The sequence below is a fragment of the Pipistrellus kuhlii genome, unplaced genomic scaffold (genome assembly GCF_014108245.1).
Source record: "Pipistrellus kuhlii isolate mPipKuh1 unplaced genomic scaffold, mPipKuh1.p scaffold_m20_p_1, whole genome shotgun sequence".
Classification (NCBI taxonomy): domain Eukaryota; kingdom Metazoa; phylum Chordata; class Mammalia; order Chiroptera; family Vespertilionidae; genus Pipistrellus; species Pipistrellus kuhlii.
Window position 1 is genome coordinate 53448034 of NW_023425404.1, and position 22979 is coordinate 53471012.

General features: G+C 61.3%; 1 protein-coding gene across 2 annotated transcripts; it reads left to right on the forward strand.

Annotated features, from left to right (window-relative positions):
* Positions 1–1532: 1532 nt before the first annotated feature.
* On the forward strand, positions 1533–21424 carry PLCB2 (phospholipase C beta 2). Of its 2 annotated transcripts, XM_036446176.2 has the most exons (31): positions 1902–2467; positions 5669–5746; positions 6353–6421; positions 6961–7101; positions 7234–7313; positions 7396–7449; positions 7555–7630; positions 9770–9870; positions 10020–10186; positions 10278–10424; positions 10587–10744; positions 11048–11130; positions 11366–11450; positions 12016–12166; positions 12331–12443; positions 12553–12649; positions 14030–14114; positions 14234–14358; positions 14923–15077; positions 15617–15781; positions 16373–16472; positions 16921–17025; positions 17225–17319; positions 17415–17490; positions 17901–18123; positions 18209–18374; positions 18474–18550; positions 18645–18740; positions 19203–19260; positions 19896–19982; positions 20325–21424. In XM_036446176.2, the coding sequence occupies exons 1-31, from the start codon at positions 2384–2386 to the stop codon at positions 20526–20528; spliced, it is 3501 nt and encodes a 1166-aa protein (XP_036302069.1). In that variant the 5' UTR covers positions 1902–2383; the 3' UTR covers positions 20529–21424. The 2 variants fall into 2 exon arrangements, 1 of the variants encoding a protein (XP_036302069.1); XR_006742044.1 differs by lacking the exon at positions 19203–19260 and having other exon boundaries at positions 1533–2467; positions 20325–20373.
* Positions 21425–22979: the final 1555 nt, after the last annotated feature.

The window sequence follows — 22979 nt, forward strand, 5'->3', positions numbered from 1 at the left end:
GGGTCCTGCCTCCGAGCTTGGGGCCACCACATCTCCCTGGGAGGCAGTGATGTGCTGACTGCACGTTTCCAGCGACTTGTATGGCCCGGAGCTCACACACGCCAGACGCTCCCGGCAGGTGTCTCACAGCTGACACAGACCCTCCGGCACCTTCACGGGGGATCTGTCTTCCCTTGATCCCCAGCCTTTCCCCAGGAGGCAGGAGCTTTTCACTGTGCCCAGCAGGGGGCATCGTCACCCTTCCACCTTCTGCCCTGGAAAGAGGGGTGGGGGAGGGATTGGCAGATTGCCTGGGGCCCTCTGCTCAGCTCAGGCGGGGAGCACATTTCCCAAACTGGATATTCGCGTGACCTCCTGCTTTCTCCATATCCATTCTACCGTCATTTATACGGTATTTTTCTTTGTCAATACACTTTTTTTTTTTTTAAACCTCAGTGTGTTTTTAAAAGAAAAAAAGCCCTTCGATGAAGGTTTTCCCAGCTTCCTTCACTGTGTGAGCCCCCTGCGTTCTGAGGGCTGCTCTGCAGGATGTGGGCAGGAGAATACAGGCCCCGTGGAAGCTACAGGGGGTTCTCAAGACCTTGCCCCGGGCAGTGCCATCAGTGGGTAAAGACGGGTGAGGATGTATTCTGTGGCTCCATAGTCTCACTCTTCAGAGCCAGAGAGTGGAAGGATTAGAATGAAACATCCTGAACTCCCTGTTTTCCTGTCACTCCCAGACCTGTCTCTCCCCGGCTCCCCCTCCCCCCACGCCCCAAGGGAGAGGGAAGGGTTGTCTTTCCAGGCCCAAAGTGAAGAGGGCTGATGGCTGCAGGGCAGATAGGGGGGGGGGGGGGGACAGTGCAGGGCCAGAGGTGGCTGCAGGTGACAGGTGCCCGGGCTTTGAGAAGGAACAGGGATTTCCCTTGCAAAGTCTATTCAAACAGGGAACCTGAGCCCAGGAGGGAACCAAAACTACAGGGACACCAGAGGGGCCTTGGCTAGAGGGATGGGAGAAAAGAGAAGGGGCCAACAGGATTTGGAAAGGGGGGGCGGGGGGAGGGATGAGGGCAAAGGGCAAAAAAGCTGGAGGATTCCCAAGCGGCTTCCTCAGGCTCAGCCAGGCCTTGCCTGCTCCAGGCTCCATCCCAAGGCTTAGAATTGCTCTCTGAGAGGTCATTCTAGTGCTGGGAGTCCCCTTGGCTCAGCCCCACTAACCCCCATCCCCCTGCCCTGGCCCAGACTGGCCAGCAGAGATGGTTTTAGAGCCTGAATGGGGATCCCAGTCATCAGGGGCTGGCACTAAGGCTCCTGGCAGAACCTGGGACAGCAAACCAGGCCCTGAGAGGGAAGGAAGCTCCCCTGGTTGAATTAGCAAGGGAGATAAGCAAATCAGATTAAGCAAAAGGAAGTGGGCTGGCTGAGCTGGGCCAGGACTGAGCTCCCCGGCTGGGCAGTGTAGAGGCCCTGCAGGCACCCAGAGCAAGTGACCGACGCCGAGGCCTCGGCGAGCAGCCTCCCGCCTCAAGCGTTCTCACCAGGCTCCGGGCACAGAGCAGAGGAGGGCCTGGTAGGAGAGCCTCTGAAGTCTCGTGGCCACCGGTTGCTCAACTGGCTGTGCGTGAGGCTGGCTGGTCTGTGGCGCTTCCAGGTGTCAGCCAGGCCTAGCGGCCCAAGAGGGGAGAGTCATGGGGGAGGTGTGTGATTGCCTCACTTGCACCTCATTTTCATGGGGAGGAAGCGTTGAGAAAGAGGAGCTGGGTATTCGGCAAACTTTGCTTATTCAAAAATGCTCCGTCCCAGCTGGGCCCTGCCTCACCCTCAACTCCCACTTCCAGGGGGGTCCCAGATCCTCGGGCTCTGGGAACCCCACCTCTGTGGAAGTCCCTTCCCTGGTCACCCCCTTGCTTGCTCCCCTCAGTCCTTGCCTGGACAGCTGGCCCCATAGTATTCCTCCTCTAGTCCCCCGGCCGCACCGAGGGGAGCAGGAGCACCTCTGGGACCCGGAGGCCCCAGCTCCAAGCAGACCAGGCCTCCTGACCTGCATCCTGAACGGCAGCGAGAAGGAAGCTGTGAGCAGGAAGTGCTGAGGCGCAGGGCGAGGGCGGGGGCTTCGAGGAGGGGAGCGGGCCTCCCGGGGCAGGCGCTGTGACCACAGCCCCCCACTGCAGGCAGGCAGGCAGGCAGGCAGGAGGAGGCTGGTTTAAAAGGCAGCGGGGGCCTCTGTCCGAAGCACTCAGCTCTGCGTCCAGCCACGGCCACCACCGTGGGCTGAAGGAGCACCCAGACTTCCGGACCAGCTCGGGGCGGGTGCCATGTGAGCCCAGCTCGGCTCTCCTCCGGCCCGCCCTCCTCCCGACGGCCTCGGCCTGTCCCGCTTCTGCAGAGAGGACCGCTTCGCACCATGTCTCTGCTCAACCCTGTCCTGCTGCCCCCGCAAGTGAAGGCCTATCTGAGCCACGGGGAGCGCTTCATCAAATGGGACGATGTGAGTGGGGCCGGGCGGCGGGCCGGGCTGCGAGGTGCTTTGCCAGGGTGGCGGGTAGGTTTATGTCTGTCAGGCCTCGGGCGCCCGTGTGGCTTGGCCAGGCAGCTGACACAACGGCCTGGATAAACAAACCTGGGGGTGAGGGTGTGCGCCCCAAACATATGCTCCTGGGCGGCGGGGGAAGGCTCTGTGTCTGGATGTGAGAAGCTGGTGGGCTGCCTGGGAGCACGTTTCTCGTTTCTCGGGGTCCGGGTGGGTCTTTCCGCATCGCCCCCCGGGGTGTGCTGCTCCCGGTCCCGGCTCAGTGGGAGGAAAGTGCCCCAGAGTTGAGGCAGGGCCAGAGGCAGCGGTGAACCAGGGCCTGCTCCCAGCACAGATGCCCCACTTTTGTCCATGAAGATTGTTCGCTCCTCCCCGCCCGTCCCTGCCCCTGTCCCTGTCTCTATCCTAAGGAAGCCCTGCTCTCCCCAAAGTGGCTGTTTAACCTGCACCCCAAGTCCCAGGGGCCCCGGAAGGAACGGATTCACTTCTGCTTTCACTGCCGCTCACCCGGCTCCCTGCCGCCTGCCTGTCTGCAGGGGAAGGGGGAAGACGCTGCTTTGCCCTGTAGGGTGTCTCCACACTGTCTGCTCCTCCCCCAGCCTGCTTCCAGCCTCTGGTCCTCCCAGACCCCAGGGGCCAGGGATGCTGGGGGGGGGGGTGTAGGTGAGGAGAGAGGCATGGGGGCCCTTCAGGGAGGGGTTACTGCTGGGCTGGCCCCGGGTGAGAGTCAGAGGGGCTGGTCCCCAGAAGGGAAGTGGAGGCTGGGGAAGGGGTGGGGGAGAGGGTGCTTGGGGCTGGCTGGTCCTCCTCGCAGGTGGGATGAGGGGGCTCTGCGTCTGTGAGTTAAGGTAGCCTGGGCTTGTCTTTCCAGGGCTGGGCTGGGCTGAGCCATCTGGTTGCCATGACTATGGGGAGGAGGCCATGGCAGGCGCTTTCTGCTTCCCCAGGGGTGTGTGGTCGATGTGGCATGGCGGAGGCATGTCCTGGGAGCCTGTGGAGTGAGGGAAGTGGCTCAGAGTGAAAAGTGAAGTGGCCTCTCTCAGTTCCTCTGGGGAGTGTGCGTACCCTGGCTGGGCAGAGGGTCATTGGGGGCGGGGGCGTGCTTTGTGGCCTTCTCTGCAAGCCAGCACCTGGGTGCTTGGCTGCTCCCCTTCCCTGCCCTCCCCAAGGCAGGGCACTGCGGGGCCCTCAGGCCCGATTTCCACAGCAGGAGCCGCCCCCGCCCAGCCACAGGGCACAGGCACCTATGAGCCAGGGCTCTGCTCTCAGACGTTCAGCCCAGGTGGCAGGTGACTCGGGTCTGAGGTGCCACGTTGAATAAGCACAATGTACAGGGTGTAACCAGCTCCCAACTGCACTTTGTCTTCCGAGCCCCTTATAATGCGTTTGCCGCGAGAAGCGCTCCTCGGCTGTGGAAGGACCCTCGGGCAGCCACACACAATCCATGTGCTCTCGGGGAACACAGCTCCACAGGCACTTTCCCTCACCAAGCCAGGTCTTACCTCAAAAGCAGTTATCCTGGAGAACTCCAACCTTCATGCAGAATGACGTCTTCCGCCCTCCTCCCGCTGGGATGGTTGTAGGTGGGCTGCAGGCCTCTGGCGGGGTTTCCTGCTCCTCATCCAAGTCCCCCTGGGCCAGGGTGCAGGGAGGGAGATGAGAAAGGGGTATCAAAGGGCTTCCCGGAACAGACATCATCATCATCATCATCAACTGGCTCGTGCTCTCTGAGCTTATGCTCTCGATGGTGCACATTTTTGAGGGTTCTGGGGAGACCTCTCCGCCCTGAACTGCGGTTCTCTTGCTCAGGGCCCTCCTGCTCTCTGTATTTCGGGCCACTTGGATGGCTTCTTCAGCCCCTCCGACAGTGACCGCCGTCAGCTTCCCATAGCTTTGGACTCGGCCCCTCTCTCCCTCAGGCCCACGCTGGACCCCAGCATGTGTGTACGTGTGCCCTGTCCCAACAGAGCCCGGGGTTTGGCTCATCTTCCACACCCGCCTCCCTGCCTCCAGCCACCAGGGGGTCTGCCACCAACTGCTTCCTGGGCAGGAGTCAGACCCCAGTCAGTGATGTTCCACCATAGCTGGGGCGACACAATCTCTCCAAGTGCAGTTACACCGCTCTCCGGGCTTAAAGTGAGGGGCCAGGCACCCCAATCCTCCCTTGAGGAAGGAAGGGAATGGAGCTCACAGCACAGCTCTCTCCAAAATTAGCCTCCTCACAGTGTTCTCTTTCTCCAGTCCATTAAGCACTCCAGATCTGAGAACCTTTTTTTTTTTTCCACTCTTCCCTTCGTAAATGCTGCACTTGACTTGCTTTGGTGTGCAGGAAGGACCGTGTTCTGAGGAAGCTTCCACTTTAATACCTTGTTATATATGCACACAAATCATTACACTCAAAGGCGGCCTGTGTGCTCCGGGAGCTGAACAGGCATTCGGAAGTGAGTTCGTTCATTGTTCAGTCGCTCTTCTGGCGAACCCGGGGCTCCGGGCTCATGGTCCGGTAAGGGCTTGTTTCCTGAGAGTCCGAGCCCCTGGGATTCCCCGGACGGTTCCTAGGCCTGAGGATCAGCCCCACGCAGGCTTTTCCGAAGACGTGAGGCTTCTGCTGGTCCGTATGGTGTTTCAGGCAGGGAGGGGTGGAGGTGAGGACGCACTTGGTATCAAGGGGGCCTGGCTGGCTGAATGGGAAAGCGGTTCATGGAGGGGAAGACGGAGCTTGTGGGAAGCTAGGTTTTGGCCGGACTGTGTAGGGCCTTGGATGCAGGTGTGGGAGGTGGGTTCTCAGCTCTCACTGTTGAGCGACCCTGGAGGTGGTTTGGACTCTCAGGGGAGATGTTCTACCCCTTTAACTGAGCTGTGGCCCTTACAGACAGGATGAGGTGGGGGCCCAGACCCTGTTTGGAGTCTAGAGGGAGGACCTCTCTTTGGGCTTATGGGGGAAACACTCTTTTCTCCCAAAAATACCACCTCCAATCCTCTATCCCTCCCCTCCCCTGAGGCCTATGCCCAGCCTTTAGCTCCACAGGACGAGGGAAATGCCCGCAGATTCCTGGGACAGCCGCCTCCTAGGGAGAGGGTGAGCTCGAACCCCTGGTGTGAGCCAGGGAAGCGTGGCCTGACGTCTCAGAGCAGGGCGCTGACTCTCTCTCTCCGCAGGAAACCACATTGGCCTCCCCGGTTATCCTTCGTGTGGACCCCAAGGGCTATTACTTGTACTGGACCTATCAGAGCAAGGTGAGGCAGCCCCTCCGAGCGTGGCCCTGAGCTCCCGCTATTCCACGGAGTCAGAGCAGCCTCATGGCAATGCGGGGCTGGAGGTGCATGCTGGGAGGTGCATGCTGGGAGGTTCATGCTGGGAGGTGCATGCTGGGAGTGTAGAATGACCTGGCCGGTGGCTCTGGGGGATCTCCTGTGAGCAGGGGCTACTTGCTTTGGGAGGGAGGGTGCAGTCACTCCAACCATGGCTGCCTTCAGCCTCGATGCTCAGCCTTAGGATGCAAAGAGAGAGAGAGAGAGAGAAGGGGGAAAAGCTGCTACAGAAGGCAGATTCTCTGCCTGTGGTCCCAGGTGAACATGAGGCCTCAGAGAGATCAGAGGAGGGCCTCAGCACCCGGCAGAAAGAAGGGAGGGGGGACCTGAGGAGAGTCCAGGGAGGCGGAGGAGAGACTGCGGGCTGCTAGTTCCTGAGTCACTGAGTGGCCAGGGAAGGAATGGACAGAAGGGCAGCCCCACAGTCTTAGCATCTCGAGAGGGCGGTTGGCTGGGATGTGAAGGGGTTGGGAGCTCCCTCCTCCCTCCTCTATGTCCACATCTCTTCTTCCCCCACTTGGCACCCCCCAGGAGATGGAGTTCCTGGACATCACCAGCATCCGGGACACCCGCTTTGGGAAGTTTGCCAAGATTCCCAAGGTAGGTGGGCCCAGGAGCAGCGCAGGCTCGGCAGGGCCACCAGCTCCGCGGGGCGGGGGCAGGAGCCCTGGGGAGTGGGGAGAGGTCCCGGGGCTGGGCAACCGGGCCTCCCCCTGAGCCGAGCACCGGGCGTGGCTGCTCCTGTCCCAAGGCCAGCCCTTGCCCCTCAGTCACCCAGGCCGTCTGGGAGGTGTGGCCCCACCCCCCAACTCCCTGACTGGCTTGCCTATATTTGCTTAATGCTCATAGAAGGATTGGAGGAAGGGACTGGGGGATTCCCTGAGACAGGGAGCTAAGGATCCAGATTCAAATGAAAAAAAAAAGTCAAACAGAACACTCAGGCCTCCCAGACCCCGGGGCCTGGGTTCATCTCTCTGGTGGGCTTCTCCCTCCCGGCCCAGGCCCTGCAGTCGGGATAGGAAGATGCTGAGGCCGTGGCTCCTAAGATGGGCATGGGATTCCACCCCAGCGGCTGCGGGGGAGCGACAGCAGCGCCACCGCGGGCAGGGGCCGCCCTAACCACGTCCCCTTTGCTGCAGAGCCAGAAGCTCCGGGAGGTCTTCAACCTGGACTTTCCTGACAACAACTTCCTGCTGAAGACACTCACCGTGGTGTCCGGCCCGGACATGGTGGACCTCACCTTCCACAACTTCGTCTCCTACAAGGAGAATGTGGGCAAGGTGCGCTGGCTCCCCCGCCTGGGGCGTGGCAGCCGGCACGGCCTGGGCACCTGGAGAGACAGGCCTGGGCGGGGGGTGGCGAGGACCCCTGTGCGGGCAGGGGCCTGACCGCTGTGCTCTGGGGCCCGGCAGGACTGGGCTGAGGACATCCTGGCTCTGGTGAAGCACCCGCTGACGGCCAACGCCCCCCGCACCACCTTCCTGGACAAGATGTAAGTGCCCGCCTGCCTGGCCCTGGAGTGTGGGACTGAGGGTGCCAGCCCGGGGCCTGACAGGCTGCTCTCTGCCCCCCAGCCTGGTGAAGCTCAAGATGCAGCTCAACCCTGAAGGGAAGATTCCTGTGAAGAAGTGAGTGTCCCCCCTCCTTCCCCACCCTTCCACCCAGCTCCCCACACTTTCCCTCTCCAGGCATGGCTCCTCTCTTCTCTCTCACGCCTTCCCCGGCCCCTTTAGTTTTTTCCAGATGTTTCCTGCTGACAGAAAGCGGGTGGAAGCTGCCCTCAGTGCCTGCCACCTCCCCAAAGGCAAAGTGAGTGGCTCCTCCTCCCCACCTCACTGTTCCCCTTGCCGCCTGATCTGGCTCTGACCAGCAGGCCGCTTGGCCAGGCCTGGTGGGGGTCGGAGAGGGTAAGATGGCAGCACAGTCCCTGCTAACAGCCCCAAAGCAGCTAACCCCAGAACCACTGGCTCTGATAGACAGAGACAGGACCAGGCCAGGGGGGCGAGGTGCTCCGGGTTCTCCTCCCCCTGGCGGCGGTGGGGCCAGGGGTGGGATGGAGAGGAGGTGAATGTTTCAGCTGGAGGAGCCAGAGAAGGTCAGCAGGGTCAGGAGGCGGACTGCGGGGATGTGAAAGGTGCAGGCAGGGACAGGTTCTGTGGGGGTGGGTGGGAGGAACACAGAATCAAGGGCGTAAGCTGTCAGGACACAGACTTTAGCTCAGCACAGAACAATGTTTTCCCCTTTCTTTTTAGTTAAGTAATTTCTAATTGCAAGTTGTATGCAGGTGTATTATGTAATACACCCATGAGGTATATAATGGGCAGATGCAGGGCTGAGCCAGGGTTCATGCCTGGCGGAGGGAGTGAGTCTCAGCACCCTCTCCCCGCTTGGCCATGCCTTTGCACAGGGCACCCCACGGAGTCTTTTCTCCTGCTAAGAATTTGGACCATTGTAACTAAACCAGGACCTCACTGATCACTTGTCCCCAGGAATCTCAGGGGGATTCTTCCCTCACCGTCACAGCTTTAGGGAGCTGGTGACCCCTGAGTGCAGTCAGCCCCAGGGCATGCAAGCTTGGGATGGGAGAGAGGGTGGAACTGGCTCCTGCTGAGGGACCTACCGCCAGCAGGGGGAGCTGCGGTCAGCACACACCCACTCTCTTCTCTTCCCGCCTCCTGAGCTCCTGCCTCGGCTAAGTCATGATTTGTCAGCTCTGTTTGTGTCCCAGGAGGGACCACTGACCCATCTTTGCGTGAAGCCAATGGGTCCAAGGTCCAATCTTGGGGAAATCTGTCCTAGCTCTCCCATTCCAAACAGATGTTGGCCTTCCAGTGAGATCCTGGAGGAGGGAGGACGGGTGTGTCTGGGATGGGATGCGAAGACACAGAATCCCTGGCGGGCACTAGTCTACTTTCTGTTTCTTTTTCTATAGATTTGCCCATTTTGGACATTTCGTGTAAAGGAAATCATACCATTGGTGACCTTTGATGTCAGGCTTTATTCACTTAGCATGTTTCCAAGGTTCATCCATGTTGTAGCATGTATCAATACTTCATTCCTCTCTGTGGCCGAATAACATTCCATCGTATGGATGTATCACATTTTGCTTATCGATGCATCAATTGATGAACTTTTGGATAGTTTCCACTTTTTGGCTATTATGAGCAAAGTTGCTATGAACACTTATGTGTACATGTTTGTTCAGATTTATGTTTGCAGTCCCACTAGCATTGTACGAGGGTTCCAATTTCTCCACATCCTCACCAACACCTATCTTCTTTTTTCTTTAATTTTAGTCATCCTAGTAGGAGTGAAATGATATCTCATTGTGGTTTTGATTTGCATTTCCCTGACTAATGGTATTTAGCATCTGCCCATGTGTTTATTGGTTGTTTGAATATCATCTTTGAAAAATTATCTATTCAAATCTATTGCCCATCTTTCAATTAGGTTATTTGCTTTTTTACCGCTGAGCTGTTGCTTCATGGATATCTGATTTGCAAGTACAGGGTGGGGCAAAAGTAGGTCACAGTTGTTCTTATGGAAAAGAATCAAATAATTAATAAATAAGAATATAAGACAGGGAAGGTAGGGGAGTGTGGGGGTAAGGGGGAGAGATCAACCAAAGGACTTATATGCATGCATATGAGCATAACCCATGGACACAGACAGAGAGGTGCGGGTGGGAGGGTTGAGGGCATGTGCTGGGGGGTGGGGACAGCCGGGGAGAGGTTAAGAGGAGGAAAAGGAAACTCAAGTAATACTTTAAACAACACAGAATTTAAGTTAGAAAAGAAAAAGGAAAAGTGGGGCTCAGCATGTCCTTAACGCCCCTCTGTCTGCCTGAGCCCGCCTTTGGATCAGGCCCCCAGGGCAGGGCCGGGCCTGGTGTGTGTCTCTCAGTGCGGAGAAGGGGGGGCAGAAGTGATCAGGTGGCTGTCTCCCCAGAATGACGCCATCAATCCTGAGGACTTCCCACAATCCGTCTACAAGAGTTTCCTCATGAACCTCTGCCCCCGGCCAGAAATTGACGAGATCTTTACTTCCCAGTGAGCTTCTTGGATCGGGCTGGGCAGGGGGAAGGGTGTGGCTACAAGTCCTACCTGCTCCGCTGACCAGCGGGAAGCTGTGGGGACAGAGGGCCGCCTGAGCTCCCCGCCCAGCGGATGGAGACCGTGCCCTCCTCTCTGGCCCGCAGCCACGCCAAGGCCAAGCCCTACATGACCAAGGAGCACCTGACCAAGTTCATCAACCAGAAGCAGAGGGACCCTCGCCTCAACACACTGCTGTTCCCGCCCGCGAGGCCCGACCAGGTGCAGGGCCTCATCGACAAGTACGAGCCCAGCGGCATCAACGTGCAGCGGGGTGAGGCCCGGTGCCAGCCCTCAGCCCTGGGGGCTTGTCCTGCTCTGACCCCGGGGCTGTGGCCCTGATGGTTCCCCCTGCTCCTCCCCAGGCCAGCTGTCACCCCAGGGCATGGTGTGGTTTCTCTGCGGGCCCGAGAACAGCGTGCTGGTCCAGGACAAGCTGCTGCTTCACCACGACATGACCCAGCCCCTCAACCATTACTTCATCAACTCCTCGCACAACACCTACCTGACAGGTGGGCCCTCGCCTCCTCCCTGCTGGCGTCTCCTTCGACGGGGGCCGCTCCCGCTCCCCGGATCCCCCGCTGGGCTGCCCACAGGACAGACCATGCCGGGGCGGGGCGGGGCGGGGCGGGGGAGAGCCCCGAGTGAGCCCCTGCCCCCTCGCTCCGCCTCAGCCGGCCAGTTCTCGGGCCTCTCCTCGGCGGAGATGTACCGCCAGGTGCTGCTGGCCGGCGGCCGCTGCGTGGAGCTGGACTGCTGGAAGGGGAAGCCCCCCGACGAGGAGCCCATCATCACCCACGGCTTCACCATGACCACCGACATCTACTTCAAGGTGAGCTCGGCGAGTGGGGCTGGTGGGCAGGCACTGGGGAAGGGCCCTGGTCCCCACGCTTTCTGGGTGTGTGTGTGTGTGGGGGGGAGGTATGAAGCGGGAGGAGTGGCCGGGGCCTCAGACCAGCATGGGGACTGGAGGAGATCAGAGGAGACAGGGGGCCTACAGGGGCCCTCCGGTTCTGTGTGTGTGTGTGTGTGTGTGTGTGTGTGTGAGAGAAAACGGGAGAGAGGGGAAGGGTGCTGCTGGGGGAGGGGAAGCCTGGAGCAGGGGCCTCGCTCCACAGAGTCCTCTCTCTTTCAGGAAGCAGTTGAGGCGATCGCAGAAAGTGCCTTCAAGACCTCCCCCTATCCCGTCATACTGTCGTTTGAAAACCATGTGGACTCGTGAGCGCCCAGGCCCATTCAGCTCCTTCTCTACTCTGTCCCCACCTCCCGCCTCTGCTGCCCTCCCCCAACCATCCCGGCCTCTGCCCATGCCCTCCACCCAGGCCCCTCCTGCCTGTGTCCCTCCTCCCCGGCCCCTGGTGCCTCCTGAGCTCCGGACGACCCAGACCAGGGCCCGGCAGGGGGCCAAGAGGAGGGTGGTGCTGCTGAACCCTCCCCACTTCTGCCCCCGCAGGCCCCGCCAGCAGGCCAAGATGGCCGAGTACTGCCGGGCGATGTTCGGTGACATGCTGCTCACCGAGCCCCTGGACAAGTTTCCGGCGAGTGGGCTTCTCTGTGGGACACCCGGGGCCGGGGTTGGGGCCGGGGCCGGGGCTGGGGCCGGGGCCGGGGCCGGGGAGCGGGGACATGGCGGGGGCCAGGTCAATCACGTGTCAGGCGCTGTGCTGGGCTTGGGGTGGATGGGTCTGTGTGCTAGTGGTAAAGGTGCAGTGCCAGCCCTCAGACGGCTCCCCGGCTGGCGGGGAGAAAGACGAGGGCCCTGGCCAGGACAGCAGGGGCTGCTCTGGGAGCACCCGGGCGTCCTGAACTGGCCTTGGGGACCAGGGAAGGCCTCCGGAGAAGGGGATGGCTAAGCTGAGACCTCGGAGTGAGGCTGGGTTTGTGTTGGTGGTGAGGAGTGCTGGGCAGACAGAATAGGTCTGAGGAGGGGGGAGAGTTGGGCCAGGCAGCAGGCTAGCCTGAGGGACCGTGGGGAGGGGCCCGGCTGCAGGAGGAGGCAGGGCAGGTGGAGCTGCGCTGGGCACTCGCTCGCTCTGTGTGAAGGACCTGAGGCTGCTCCCTGCAGGGGAGGAGAGGGTGCTGATACCCCCTCCTCTCCCACAGCTGAAACCAGGCAGCCCCCTGCCCAGCCCCGAGGATCTCCGTGGCAAGATCCTCATTAAGAACAAGAAGAACCAGTTTTCAGGCCCAGCGTCCCCCAGTGGGGAGGCTGAGGGCAGCTGCCCACCCAGCGCCCCTGTGGGTGGGGACGCAGGTGAGTCAGCCCGGAGGAGTGGGGGTGGCGGTGGGTGGGAGGGAGGATCTGGCAGAGGATCTGGGAGAGGGGCTGGCCCTGGAGGGAACGTGCTGGAGAGCCGGCCTGGTGTGGGGCCGCCCGCCCCCCCTTCCCCTCAGTGCTGATGGGGTTGTGTGTGGCAGTGCTGGCTGGCGAGGAAGGGGCTGAGTTGGAGGAGGAGGATGTGGGAGAGGAAGAGGAGGAGGAGTCGGGAAATCTGGATGAAGAAGAGATGAAGAAGATGCAGTCGGATGAGGTGTGTGGGGACAGCCCAGAGGCCCTTCTACCACCTCCGCTGGGGGGTCGCCCAGCGGGGCCAGTCCCCGGGCTCGGGGCTCCTCCTCTCCACCCTCCTCTCCTCCCAGGGCACGGCGGGCCTGGAGGTGACAGCGTACGAGGAGATGTCCAGCCTCGTCAACTACATCCAGCCCACCAAGTTCGTCTCCTTCGAGTTCTCCGCCCGTAAGCGCGCTCGGGGTGGCGGTGAGCTGGAGGCTCAGCGAGATTCAGGGAGCCCTCAGGAAGCGTGTCTGACACCAGGCACCGTAATGGGCGGTGGTGAGAGGCAGGGGTCCCCCCCGTCCTTGGACGCGGGCCCTGTCTATAAATATGCGTCAGAGGAGTCAGGCAAGGGCTTAAGTGCCAGTGGCTCCATTTCCCAGCACAGGCCTGGGGGCTGGCACCCAGCAGAGCGCTCTGCATGTGTCATCGGCAGGCCGGGCCTCTAGGACAGGCGGCCTCGGTGGGGCTGGCCTGGGGCTCCTGCGGCTTCCTGCAGGCTCTGTGGCCCCTAAGCCCAGAAAGCCCATCCCCAGGGCGTAAGAACTCGGGGGTGGGGGTGCTGGAAGGCAGAGCAGCCAGCCAGTGCACCCCACTCCTGGCAGCCTCTCCTTGGTGTGCACACCGTTATTTTCTTCCTCTCGCCTCCGTGCGTGTCCCCAACATCAGTGGTCGGCAAACTCATTAGTCAACAGAGCCAAATTTTTTAAACTTAAACTATATAGGGTAGGTCCATTGTTATTAACTTTTTTTAAAAAAAATAGACTTTATTGATTTTGTACAGAGAGGAAGGGAGAGAGATACAGAGTTAGAAACATCGATGAGAGAGAGTCATCAATCAGCTGCCTCTTGCACACCCCCCACTGGGGATATGCCCGCAACCAAGGTACATGCCCTTGACCGGAATCGAACCCGGGACCTTTCAGTCCCCAAGCCGACGCTCTATCCATTGAGCCAAACCGGTTCAGCCCATTGTTATTAACTTAATTAGGGTACTCCTAAGCTGGCCTTTGCTAAAAACTTGAGGGGCCGAAGAGCCGCATGTGGCCCGAGAGCCGCAGTTTGCCAACCACTGCCCAACATGATCACCTCTTTCCGTAGACACTTGTGCAAAGTGTGTACCTCTGTAACCTCGTTTCCTCACCCCTGAACCCACAGCCTGCACCCCTGCCGGTGCTCCCGTGGCATGTACCAGCCCTGGTGTGTACTTCTCACCCCCACACCCACCCTTTGTGTGTAGACCCTGCACATCACAGCCTGTTCCTGTCTGTCTGGGCTCATCCTGCCATGTTCCCCACATCCTCTGCACCCACCCAGGCACGCACCCCTCACCCTCCAGGACTGTGACACCCCCATCCCTGTACACACCCACCCCGCATGCCCTTTGCCCCCAGCACACAGTTACCCACGAAGATCTGCCCAACACCCCCTCCCTGAGCCCTCAAGCCTCGTGGGGACCAAGATGCATGTCTGTGCTGGAGGCAGCTGCACCGGAGCGGAGGGCAGGTTGGAGGGAGTACCTCAGCCCGACTCAGACCCTCCCTCTTCTTACTCCCGCCCTAGAGAAGAACCGAAGTTATGTCATCTCCTCCTTCACGGAGCTCAAGGCTTACGACTTGCTCTCCAAGGCCGCGGTGCAGTTTGTGGAGTATCCTTGAGGCCTCTGGAGCCAGGGTCCTGGTTGGGAGGAGGGACGGGGAAGGGCTGGAAGGGGGGCTGCTGGGTACTCCGGTGCAGCCTCGGGCGGCCTCCTAAACTCTGGAGCAGCTACAACAAGCGCCAGATGAGCCGCATTTACCCCAAGGGCACCCGCATGGACTCCTCCAATTACATGCCCCAGATGTTCTGGAATGCTGGCTGCCAGATGGTGGCCCTCAACTTCCAGACAATGGGTGAGGCACTCTCCGGCCCTTAAGCCCCTTCCCGCCTCCACTCCGTTCCTGGGGGGTGGTCCTTAGAACAGACCGGATGTTCAAGTATTTGCTAGGTCCCCGCCCTTTCGTGGCCTGGGGCCCTGTCTGTAAATGTGCACCAGAGGAGGCAGGCCTGGGCTATCGCAGGCCATCTCTGGGCAGCTCCGGTCAGAATGCAGGTGTGTGCATGTTCCGGGGCAGAAATGCGTGAGCTCATGCCTATGTGACTGTACATGTGCGTGTGTGTGTGCGTGTGCGTGTGCGTGTGTGTGTGTGTGGAGGGGGAGATGCTGGGAGCCGGCATGGGTGCTGAGCGGGTCTGTGGGAAACCCGCTCCACTGGCCTCCACCCCCGCTGTGGCTTTGGGCCTGATGAGTGCAGGGGGTGGCCCTTCCTGAGAGAGGAGACACCCCAAGAAATCCAGCTGACATGAAGAACGACCTCATGCCATGGTCACTCAGTCTCCCCATGCACAGGCTGGGAGAAGGCTGGGAACATGGACATAGAGGTCGGGCCTTCCTCACCAGTGCCCTGTCCCCCCAGATCTGCCCATGCAGCAGAACATGGCGCTGTTTGAGTTCAATGGGCAGAGCGGCTACATCCTCAAGCACGAGTTCATGCGTCGGCCAGACAAGCAGTTCAACCCCTTCTCGGTGGACGGCATTGATGTGGTGGTAGCCACCACCCTTTCCATTAAGGCAAGGCCGTGAGGTGGGCAGGTGGCCGGGCGGGCTGGCGTCTTGAGGAGAAAGACACAGGAGCCCCGCTCCTCCACTCCCAGCCCCCTCTCTGATATCCTGCAAACTTCAGCCCCAGCCAGCTCCTGCAGTTGCAAGTTGCCTTGGAAACTGCCTCCTCCTCAGCCCTGGAGGCTGCCTCTTGGTCCCCATGGAAACCAAAGGGGAAGGTCTGAGGCTGGGGTGGGGGAGGGGAGGAGAGTGGGCAAAGTGGGGTTGTAGGAGCCCAGGCCCTGGAAGAGAGCCCTATTCCTTCTTTGGCTGGGAGGAGAGGCGAGGAGGCCCACACCTCTCCCCGAACGCTGGAAACACCCTCGCCACCAGAGCTTAGCTGTGACCTTGAGCCACACGGCCTCTGGTCAGTGGCCAGAGCTGAGTGGCACTCTTCACAGTCCCTAAGAATGGATGGATGCTTCAGCCAGGGAAGCGAGGGGCCCAGGTGCTGGGGGATGGCCGGGCGGGGGAGCTGATGCTGGTCTCCCCCGGGCTCCCACCTCCAGGTGATCTCGGGGCAGTTCCTGTCGGAACGCAGTGTGCGCACCTACGTGGAAGTGGAGCTGTTCGGCCTTCCTGGGGACCCCAAGAGGCGCTATCGCACCAAGCTGTCCCCCACGGCCAACTCCATCAATCCCGTCTGGAATGAGGAGCCCTTTGTGTTTGAGAAGGTGGAGGGCTAGGGCAGGGCAGGGGCTGGGGGCTGGGTGGGGTAAGGGCTGTCCCTGATTCTTGGCCTCTACTTACGGGAAAGAGAAAATACATAGAGGGAGTTCCTCGATCCTCCTCCTCTCCCCACCCCTCACTTTGTGCACTCCTTAATTTTAAGAGTTCAAAGAGCAAGTTTACAGAAATACACGTGGTGCGCAGGTTGTGTGTGCATGTGTGTGTGTGTGTGTGTGTGTGTGTGTTCACATTAGGATCAGAGGCAGAAACATGAACTCCCAGACCAGGGTGCAAGGTCCCATGGGGTCGCAAGGGGGCCTTTCGCCCCCACTGGATACGCGTGACAAAGCCGTCACAGTAGTCTGCACCGGGAGCCCCAGAGCCGTGGCTGCACGTCCAGCCCCTCTCCCCTGAGTGGACTGGCCAGGACCGGAGCTGTGAGGATGTCTGTGTGCGTGGCCTAGAGTGTGCCCCCTGTTCTCACCAAACCTGGCCCCACCTGCTCTGTTCTCACACCGGCCCTGGCCTTCTGAAATTGGGAGGGGGGATTGGCCAGCCCCTCCTCCCCAGCGAGTCCTGTCCCGAACTCTCCCCAGATCTTGATGCCTGAGCTGGCCTCCCTCAGGGTGGCTGTGATGGAGGAAGGCAGCAAGTTCCTTGGACACCGCATCATCCCCATCAACGCCCTGAATTCTGGTAAGGGGGGGAGGGGACTTCTGCATGGTCCCCCCACTGGTCTGAGACCAAGGCCAGCGTCGGGAGCCTGTCCGGAGGGTGGGGCAGCTCAGGGAGGTGGCCCTGCACTGCACCTTAGCCCTCAGGCGAGGAGCAGGAAACGGACAGAGGTGGGGGGACTCCCGCCATCTAACAGAATGTCTGTCACTTTCTGAACCCACCGGGGCAATGTCCCAAGTGGCCGACATCTGCTGGGCACTTAAAATGCTGTAAGGGCTTCTATGTGCATGTACTCCTGTTAACCACAGGCGGCAGATACTGCAGACAGGAAAGGCTCAGGGATTTAAAGCAGCCTGCCCAAGGTCACACCGCCGGGACCTGGACCCTGGCCTCTCTGACTCTGAAACCGGAAGCCTGGGTGCTGGGCTGCCTGGGTGCTCTGCTCACCGCCCCTCTGTCTCGCCCGCAGGCTACCACCACCTGTGCCTGCGCAGTGAGAGCAACATGCCCCTCACCATGCCCGCACTCTTCATCCTCCTGGAGATGAAGGACTACGTGCCTGACACCTGGGCAGGTGAGGAGGCCCAGAGAGGGCTGGGAGCCAGGGCTGTCCATTTCCATTGCCCTTCCTCCCGTCAGCCTCCAGACAGAGGGGGCAGGACAGGGTGTCCTGGGGTAGGTGAGGGTTTGGGGGTGGGGGTGGGGGTGGGGGTGGGAGGGCGGGGCTTCCAGGTACTTCCCATGCCAGGCCCGTGATGCCCCTGTGCCCCCAGATCTCACTGTGGCCCTCGCCAACCCCATCAAGTTCTTCAATGCCCACGATAAGAAGTCTGTGAAGCTCAAGGAAGCCATGGGAGGTGTGCCTGAGGTCTGTGCGGCTGGGCCCGCAGCCCCTTCGCCCTCTGTGGGAAGGCGGGAGAGAGGCCTTTGGGGCCGGCCTCCTAACCTGCTCTCCCTACACAGAAGCCCTTCTTCCCTGGGAGCCCACTTGCCAGCCCGATGAACGGGGCCGCTGCCCCCACCAGCAACGGGTCCACAGGTAGGCACTGCAGGGCCCTCCCACCCACCGGCAGGGTCCTGGCTTCTCTGGCCGCATCTGCAGGCACCGCCCAGCGGGCGGCCGATCAGAGCAGAACCAAGACTTCACCGAGGGAAGGGAGCATGTGCCCGAAGCCTGGGCGCTGAGAAAGTGCACCGCGGGGGCCGCGCTGGCACCCCCAGGGGATGGGGAGGAGCAGAGCGGAGCCCGAGGACCCCAGGACACCTCGTCAGCCCGTCCTGTGGCTCCTGTAGAGGCTGGGGTGTGTGGGGAGGGGGCCTGGGGAGGGGCAGAGCAAGGCTGTGGCTCAGGCCTGCCGAGGGGCCTGCAGGCCCAGCCTGGGGGAGGTTCGGGTCTCCTGGGACAGGGGGCGCTCTGGGGCGGCGGCCGCCTCACCCGGCTCCCCGCAGAGCCGCGCACCGCCAGCCTGGAGGAGCTGCGGGAGCTGAAGGGCATCACGAAGCTGCAGCGGCGGCAGGAGAAGGAGCTGCGGGAGCTGGAGCGGCGCGGCGCGCGGCGCTGGGAGGAGGCGCTGCAGCGGGGCGGGGCGCAGCTGGCCGAGCTGGGGCCGCCGGGCGCGGGGGGCGGCGGGGCCCGCAGGCTGGGCCCGGGCAAGGGCTCCCGCAAGAAGAGGTAAGGGCAGGGGCGGCGGCGGCCTGCCCTCCGCACAAGGTGCGGGCGGCCGAGGGCTCAGGACCCGCCCCCCGCGGCCCCGCAGGACCCAGCCCGGGGAGGAGCCGGCCGGCACGGCGCCCGGAGAGGGCCCCGAGGGCGCGGACCCGCGCGTGCGGGAACTGCGGGAGCGGCTGGAGCAGGAGCTGCGGCAGCTGCGGGAGGAGCAGTGCGAATGCGTCCTGAAGCGCAAGGAGCAGCACTTGGCCGAGGTGCCCGGGCGGGGGAGGGGAGGGGATGGCGCTACAACCCACCAAACACATCCCCTCAGTTTGCTAACAGACCCCCCCCCCCCACTTCCATCCCTGCAGCAAATCGCCAAGATGATGGAGCTGGCCAGAGAGAAACAGGCCGCAGAGCTGAAGGCCCTCAAAGAGACCTCAGAGAGGTATGGCTGCCTCCCTCCCAAGCCTGACTCTCAACTCCCACAGAACATCTGGCTCAGCCCTCCCAGCATCTCCCTGACTCCTGTCTCTCTACAGTGACACCAAAGAGATGAAGAAGAAGCTGGAGGCCAAGCGGCTGGAGCGGATCCAGGCCATGATGAAGGTCACCGTGGACAAGATGGGCCAGGAGAGGTGAGCCCTGGAGGAGAGCCCCGGGCTCCAGGCCCAGCGCCGAGCAGGAGCCACTCCGGGGAAGGGGCCTCCCTAGCCAGGATCCTGACTGGCTTCCTAGCCCGTGCCTGTGGCCTGGCTCCGGAAAGTTAATCTTACGTCTGATCAGAGCGGCCTCCTTAGGCAAAACACAGATGCCAACACGGTTGGACCAGAGAGGAGAACTGAAGGGGAAATCAAGAGGGAGGTGAAACCTCGGGACAGCAGCTTCCCACCATGGTTTTCCTAGGCACACCTTAACAGGCAGTGCACGTTCCTTCAGAGGGTCCCCCGGGACTTTCAATGGATCCCTACGTCCCCCCTCTGGCTGCTTCCCGCCCCTACTGCATAGTCCTGGTTTGCTCTATGCCCTGAGGAGTCTGCCTCTCACCCAGCTCCTCCCCGGGCCTCCTGCCCTCTGTGAAACTCCCATCACCCCAACAGGTTGAAGAAAGAGATTAATAACTCCCACATCCAGGAGGTGGTACAGGTCATCAACCAGGTGTGTAACACTGTGCCCACACACACACACACACACACACACGCTCTCCCTGTGAGAGAAAATGGGGTCTTACTTTGCCCTTAGGAGATATACTGTCCAGAGTGGCCCATGCAGCGAGGGAAGGCAGGAGGCCGTGCAGGGGACGGGGACTCCTCCTCATGCCAGCCTGAGGCTCTGGTCTTTCTGTGGGGATTGGGGCTCCAGTCTAAAGGCTTCTGTCTCTGTCAGCCGCCCTGAATGGAAAGGAAATGAGCCAGCTAGCCAGGGAGGATGGCGTTGGGGTGAGTGGGTGAGCAGGAGCGAGGAGTGCTTTCTGAGGCTCCGAGGAGTCCGAAGAGAAAGGAAAGGCCTGCTGGGAATGGGCCGAAAGCTCCCCTGGGGATTAGCAGAAGTAGCAGAACTACCAGCTACCGAATCCTGGCCTTATGCCAGACACCAAACCGGGTGCGTCACGTGAGCCGTGTCATATAAACCTCATGATCCAGTGAGACGGGTACTGTTATCCTCATTTTACGCTTTAGAAAGCAGGGGACTTTACCCTGAGTGTTAGAGCGGGTTAGCTGGGGTTGCAGCTGGGTGCCAACCCGGATTGCCTGTCTGAGCTGCCCTGACGCCTGCCTCTCGCTCCCATCCAGATGACGGAGAGCCTGGAGAGGCAGCAGGAGAAGCTGGAGGAGAAGCAGGCGGCCTGCCTGGAGCAGATCCGGGAGATGGAGAAGCAGGTGACAGGAGCCGCCACCCTGGCCCCCACCAGAGCTGGCCCAGCTCCAGGGTGGAAAGGGCCCCTGCTCCCAGGAGCATCCAGTCAGAGTTCAGGAGGCAGGGACTCACCCATCCCCAGTGGGTCAGAGGCTCCGGTTCCATGAGGCAGCTCTGCAGGGCTCTTTGCTGGTTTGGCACCCCCTCTCCTGAGAGGCTCCCCGATGGGCTCCGTATGCCCACTTCCACCTCCACCTCTTGGGAGCTTTGCAAAGACTGGGCATCTCCTTGTTCCGTTGTCCACGGGAGGGAGCGTGGGCAGGAGGGCCCTCCTGAGCCGGGGGTGGTCCTTGCTGTCCCCACAGTTGCAGCAGGAGGTGCTGGCAGAGCATGAGGCCAGGATGAAGGGCCTGGAGACTGAGGTGAAGGAGTCGCTGAGGACCTGCTTCAGGACCTACTTCCCCTCCGAGGCTGAGGACAAGCCCGACAGGTCCTGCGAGGCATCCCGGGAGCTGTGCGAACAGGACTCTCCTACAGCCAACGCAGACACCCAGGAGAGCTGCCTCTGACGCCCCCATGCAGCTGGGACATGCTGCAGGACATTCCCTCTTCTGCCGGGCGGGGCTCCATCCCCCCAGGAGGAAAGGCCCCAGCAGCCCCAGTACTCTGAGGCTGGGGTTGCCTTCGACTCTGGAGCCGTCTGTCTCCTCAACAGCCGGGCTGGAGGGGGAGGCAGGGATCCCATCAGGGCAGGGGCTCATGGAGGCCTAGAGGTCCTCTCTAAGCTGACTTCCTCCTCCTCCTCCTCCTTCTCCTTGAATCAATATCATCTATTTGTTGAAGGCGAAAGAATATGGGCTGAGAGGCAGGGAAAGGGGCCCTGGCTCTCCCTGCGTTTCCTAGTGCTCACTCTGGAGTCAGTGTCCTCACCTGCAGGATTAGGCCTGGCCTCCCTCCTGCAACCTCCACGCAGCACCTGCAATTCAAGCAGGACCTGCTCCGCGTAAGGCTGGCGGCTTACCCAGGCCTCTCGTGGGCCTGCCCTGAATCGGCCTCATTGTCTGCTCCCTGACTCAGAGCCTGGCCCTGCCTCCAAGCTCCCTGAGGCCTGATGGCCCTAGGATTCCGGGCTGAGGTCCCTTCCCTGGCTTCCTGCCTGGGGGGAGGGGTGGGGATGTGGGCGGGGGAGGGGGGGGGAGGCTGACATGAAAAAGCTGCCTCAGCTGTCTGTCTCTCCGCCCCAGAGACCACTGGGGCCCTGGCTGGCAGTGAGGGGAGAAGGGGGGCCTTTTGGGCATGTTCCCATCCAGAGCCCGGCTCACCCCTTTTCCTAGGCTTAGGGGCTATTTCCTAACATGTACTCCAACCCAGGCTTCCTGACAGGGTCACGTTTGTTTTCTCTCCTAACTTTATGAGGTTTATTTATTTTTTTCCTTTTTGAGTCCTACAAAAGTACTCTGTCCCATTATTTCCCGCCTGAGCCTGGCCTCTGTTCTACTGCTGAGAATTGGGACGGGGTGGGGGTGGGGAGGTGTGTGTGTGTGGGGGGGAGTGGGGAGAAAGCCCTGAACTGAAGCAGGCTGGGAAAACCCTTGGGAGCAGAACCGGGGGAAAGTCCTCCAGAGCCCAGCAGAATGGCCCTGTCTTCAGGCTTGAAGAGAAGAATTCACTTCCCCTTCTGTCGGCCCTGCCACCCCAGCCACTGGAAAATGATATCACCCCTCTTCTCCATCCCCACCCAGGGGTGGCCCTTCCTTGTCTCCACCCTCAGGGTGAAGCAGAAGAGCCTAGCAGAGGTGCCCCCCACCCTCCTGCAAGTGGCCAACCTTCAGGCCACCTGACGGTGGTCAGCTTCTCAGGCCCCTGTGATCGTACGGCTCACCCAGCGCTTGTGGGCAGCCATTCACAGCATCCGTGGCCTGGCGCCAAAGCCAAATGGGAGGAGACACTGGTTTGGGAGCGGCAGGGTGGGGCTGGTGCTGGGAAGAGGTGGTTTTCCTATCGGAGGGCTCTAGCAGGTGCCCTTAGCTGGGAGCACCAGTGCCTTTGGGAAATGGACAGGACTCCCCCGGCCCCACCCCAGCCCCTCTGGGATCCCAGCTGTCCCTGGCCGCAGGGTGAGGCTAAGGGCCTGCTCATTGATATGCCAAGGGCAGTGCCCTGTCTTCAGTCCCCCAGCTGGGCACTCAGCTGCCCATCTGCCCTCAGCCCAGGGCAGCACCCAGACCTAGAGGAACTCATTGACTCAGGCATGGGGCAGAAGCCAGAGCCAGCACCAATGAGAGCCCACTTGGCATCACCCCCTTGTTGTGCCAATGACTGCGCAGGGGACTGAGGGGCTGTTTGCCTGCCGCTGAGCCAGGCCTGGCAGAGTCTCTGGGCCCTGGTGTGGAGCTGGGAAGCCCAGGGCTGGGGAAGGACCTGCAGTCCTGCCCCCCGGAGAGGCCTCTGCACACCACGCTGGAGGCTCCCAAGCCTAGTACCCCCCTCCCTGCCTCTGTGCTCTTAGAAAAGGGCAAGGCGCCCTGGGGAAATGCCAGGCTCTGGGCCTCGGGGATGAATCAATTTCTGGCGTCAGGGGATGTGCAGAGGAAGAGTTGCCCTCCCTTGGGCACCGGGCAGGTGAAGGGCACCTGGGTTCCATTCCTGATGTGTATCTGCGGGGCTGGGCAAGGTGCCCTGTCCACTTGCCATGCCTCAGTTTCACCCTTTGAAGGGTCCCTACCCACTGCCCAATCCCAATGCGGATGCAGTTGCCAGAGTCTCCTGTTGACTCACCAGCCCCCTGCACCCCCACAGCCCCCAAGCTCTCTAAATCTCCCAGCCGCGTGCCACCAGGCCCAACCCCGCTGAGCTGGTGCAACGTGACAGGGTGAGGGGGTTGGTGACACTTGAGGAAAGAAGCGGGCCTGGGGGGCGGGGCAGCGGCAGACAGCGACAGACTGCAGACCTGAGCCGCCTCTGCTGGGAAGTCCTTTTGCCAGCCTGGGGCCTGCACGGGGAGAGGGTGAGCAGGTGGG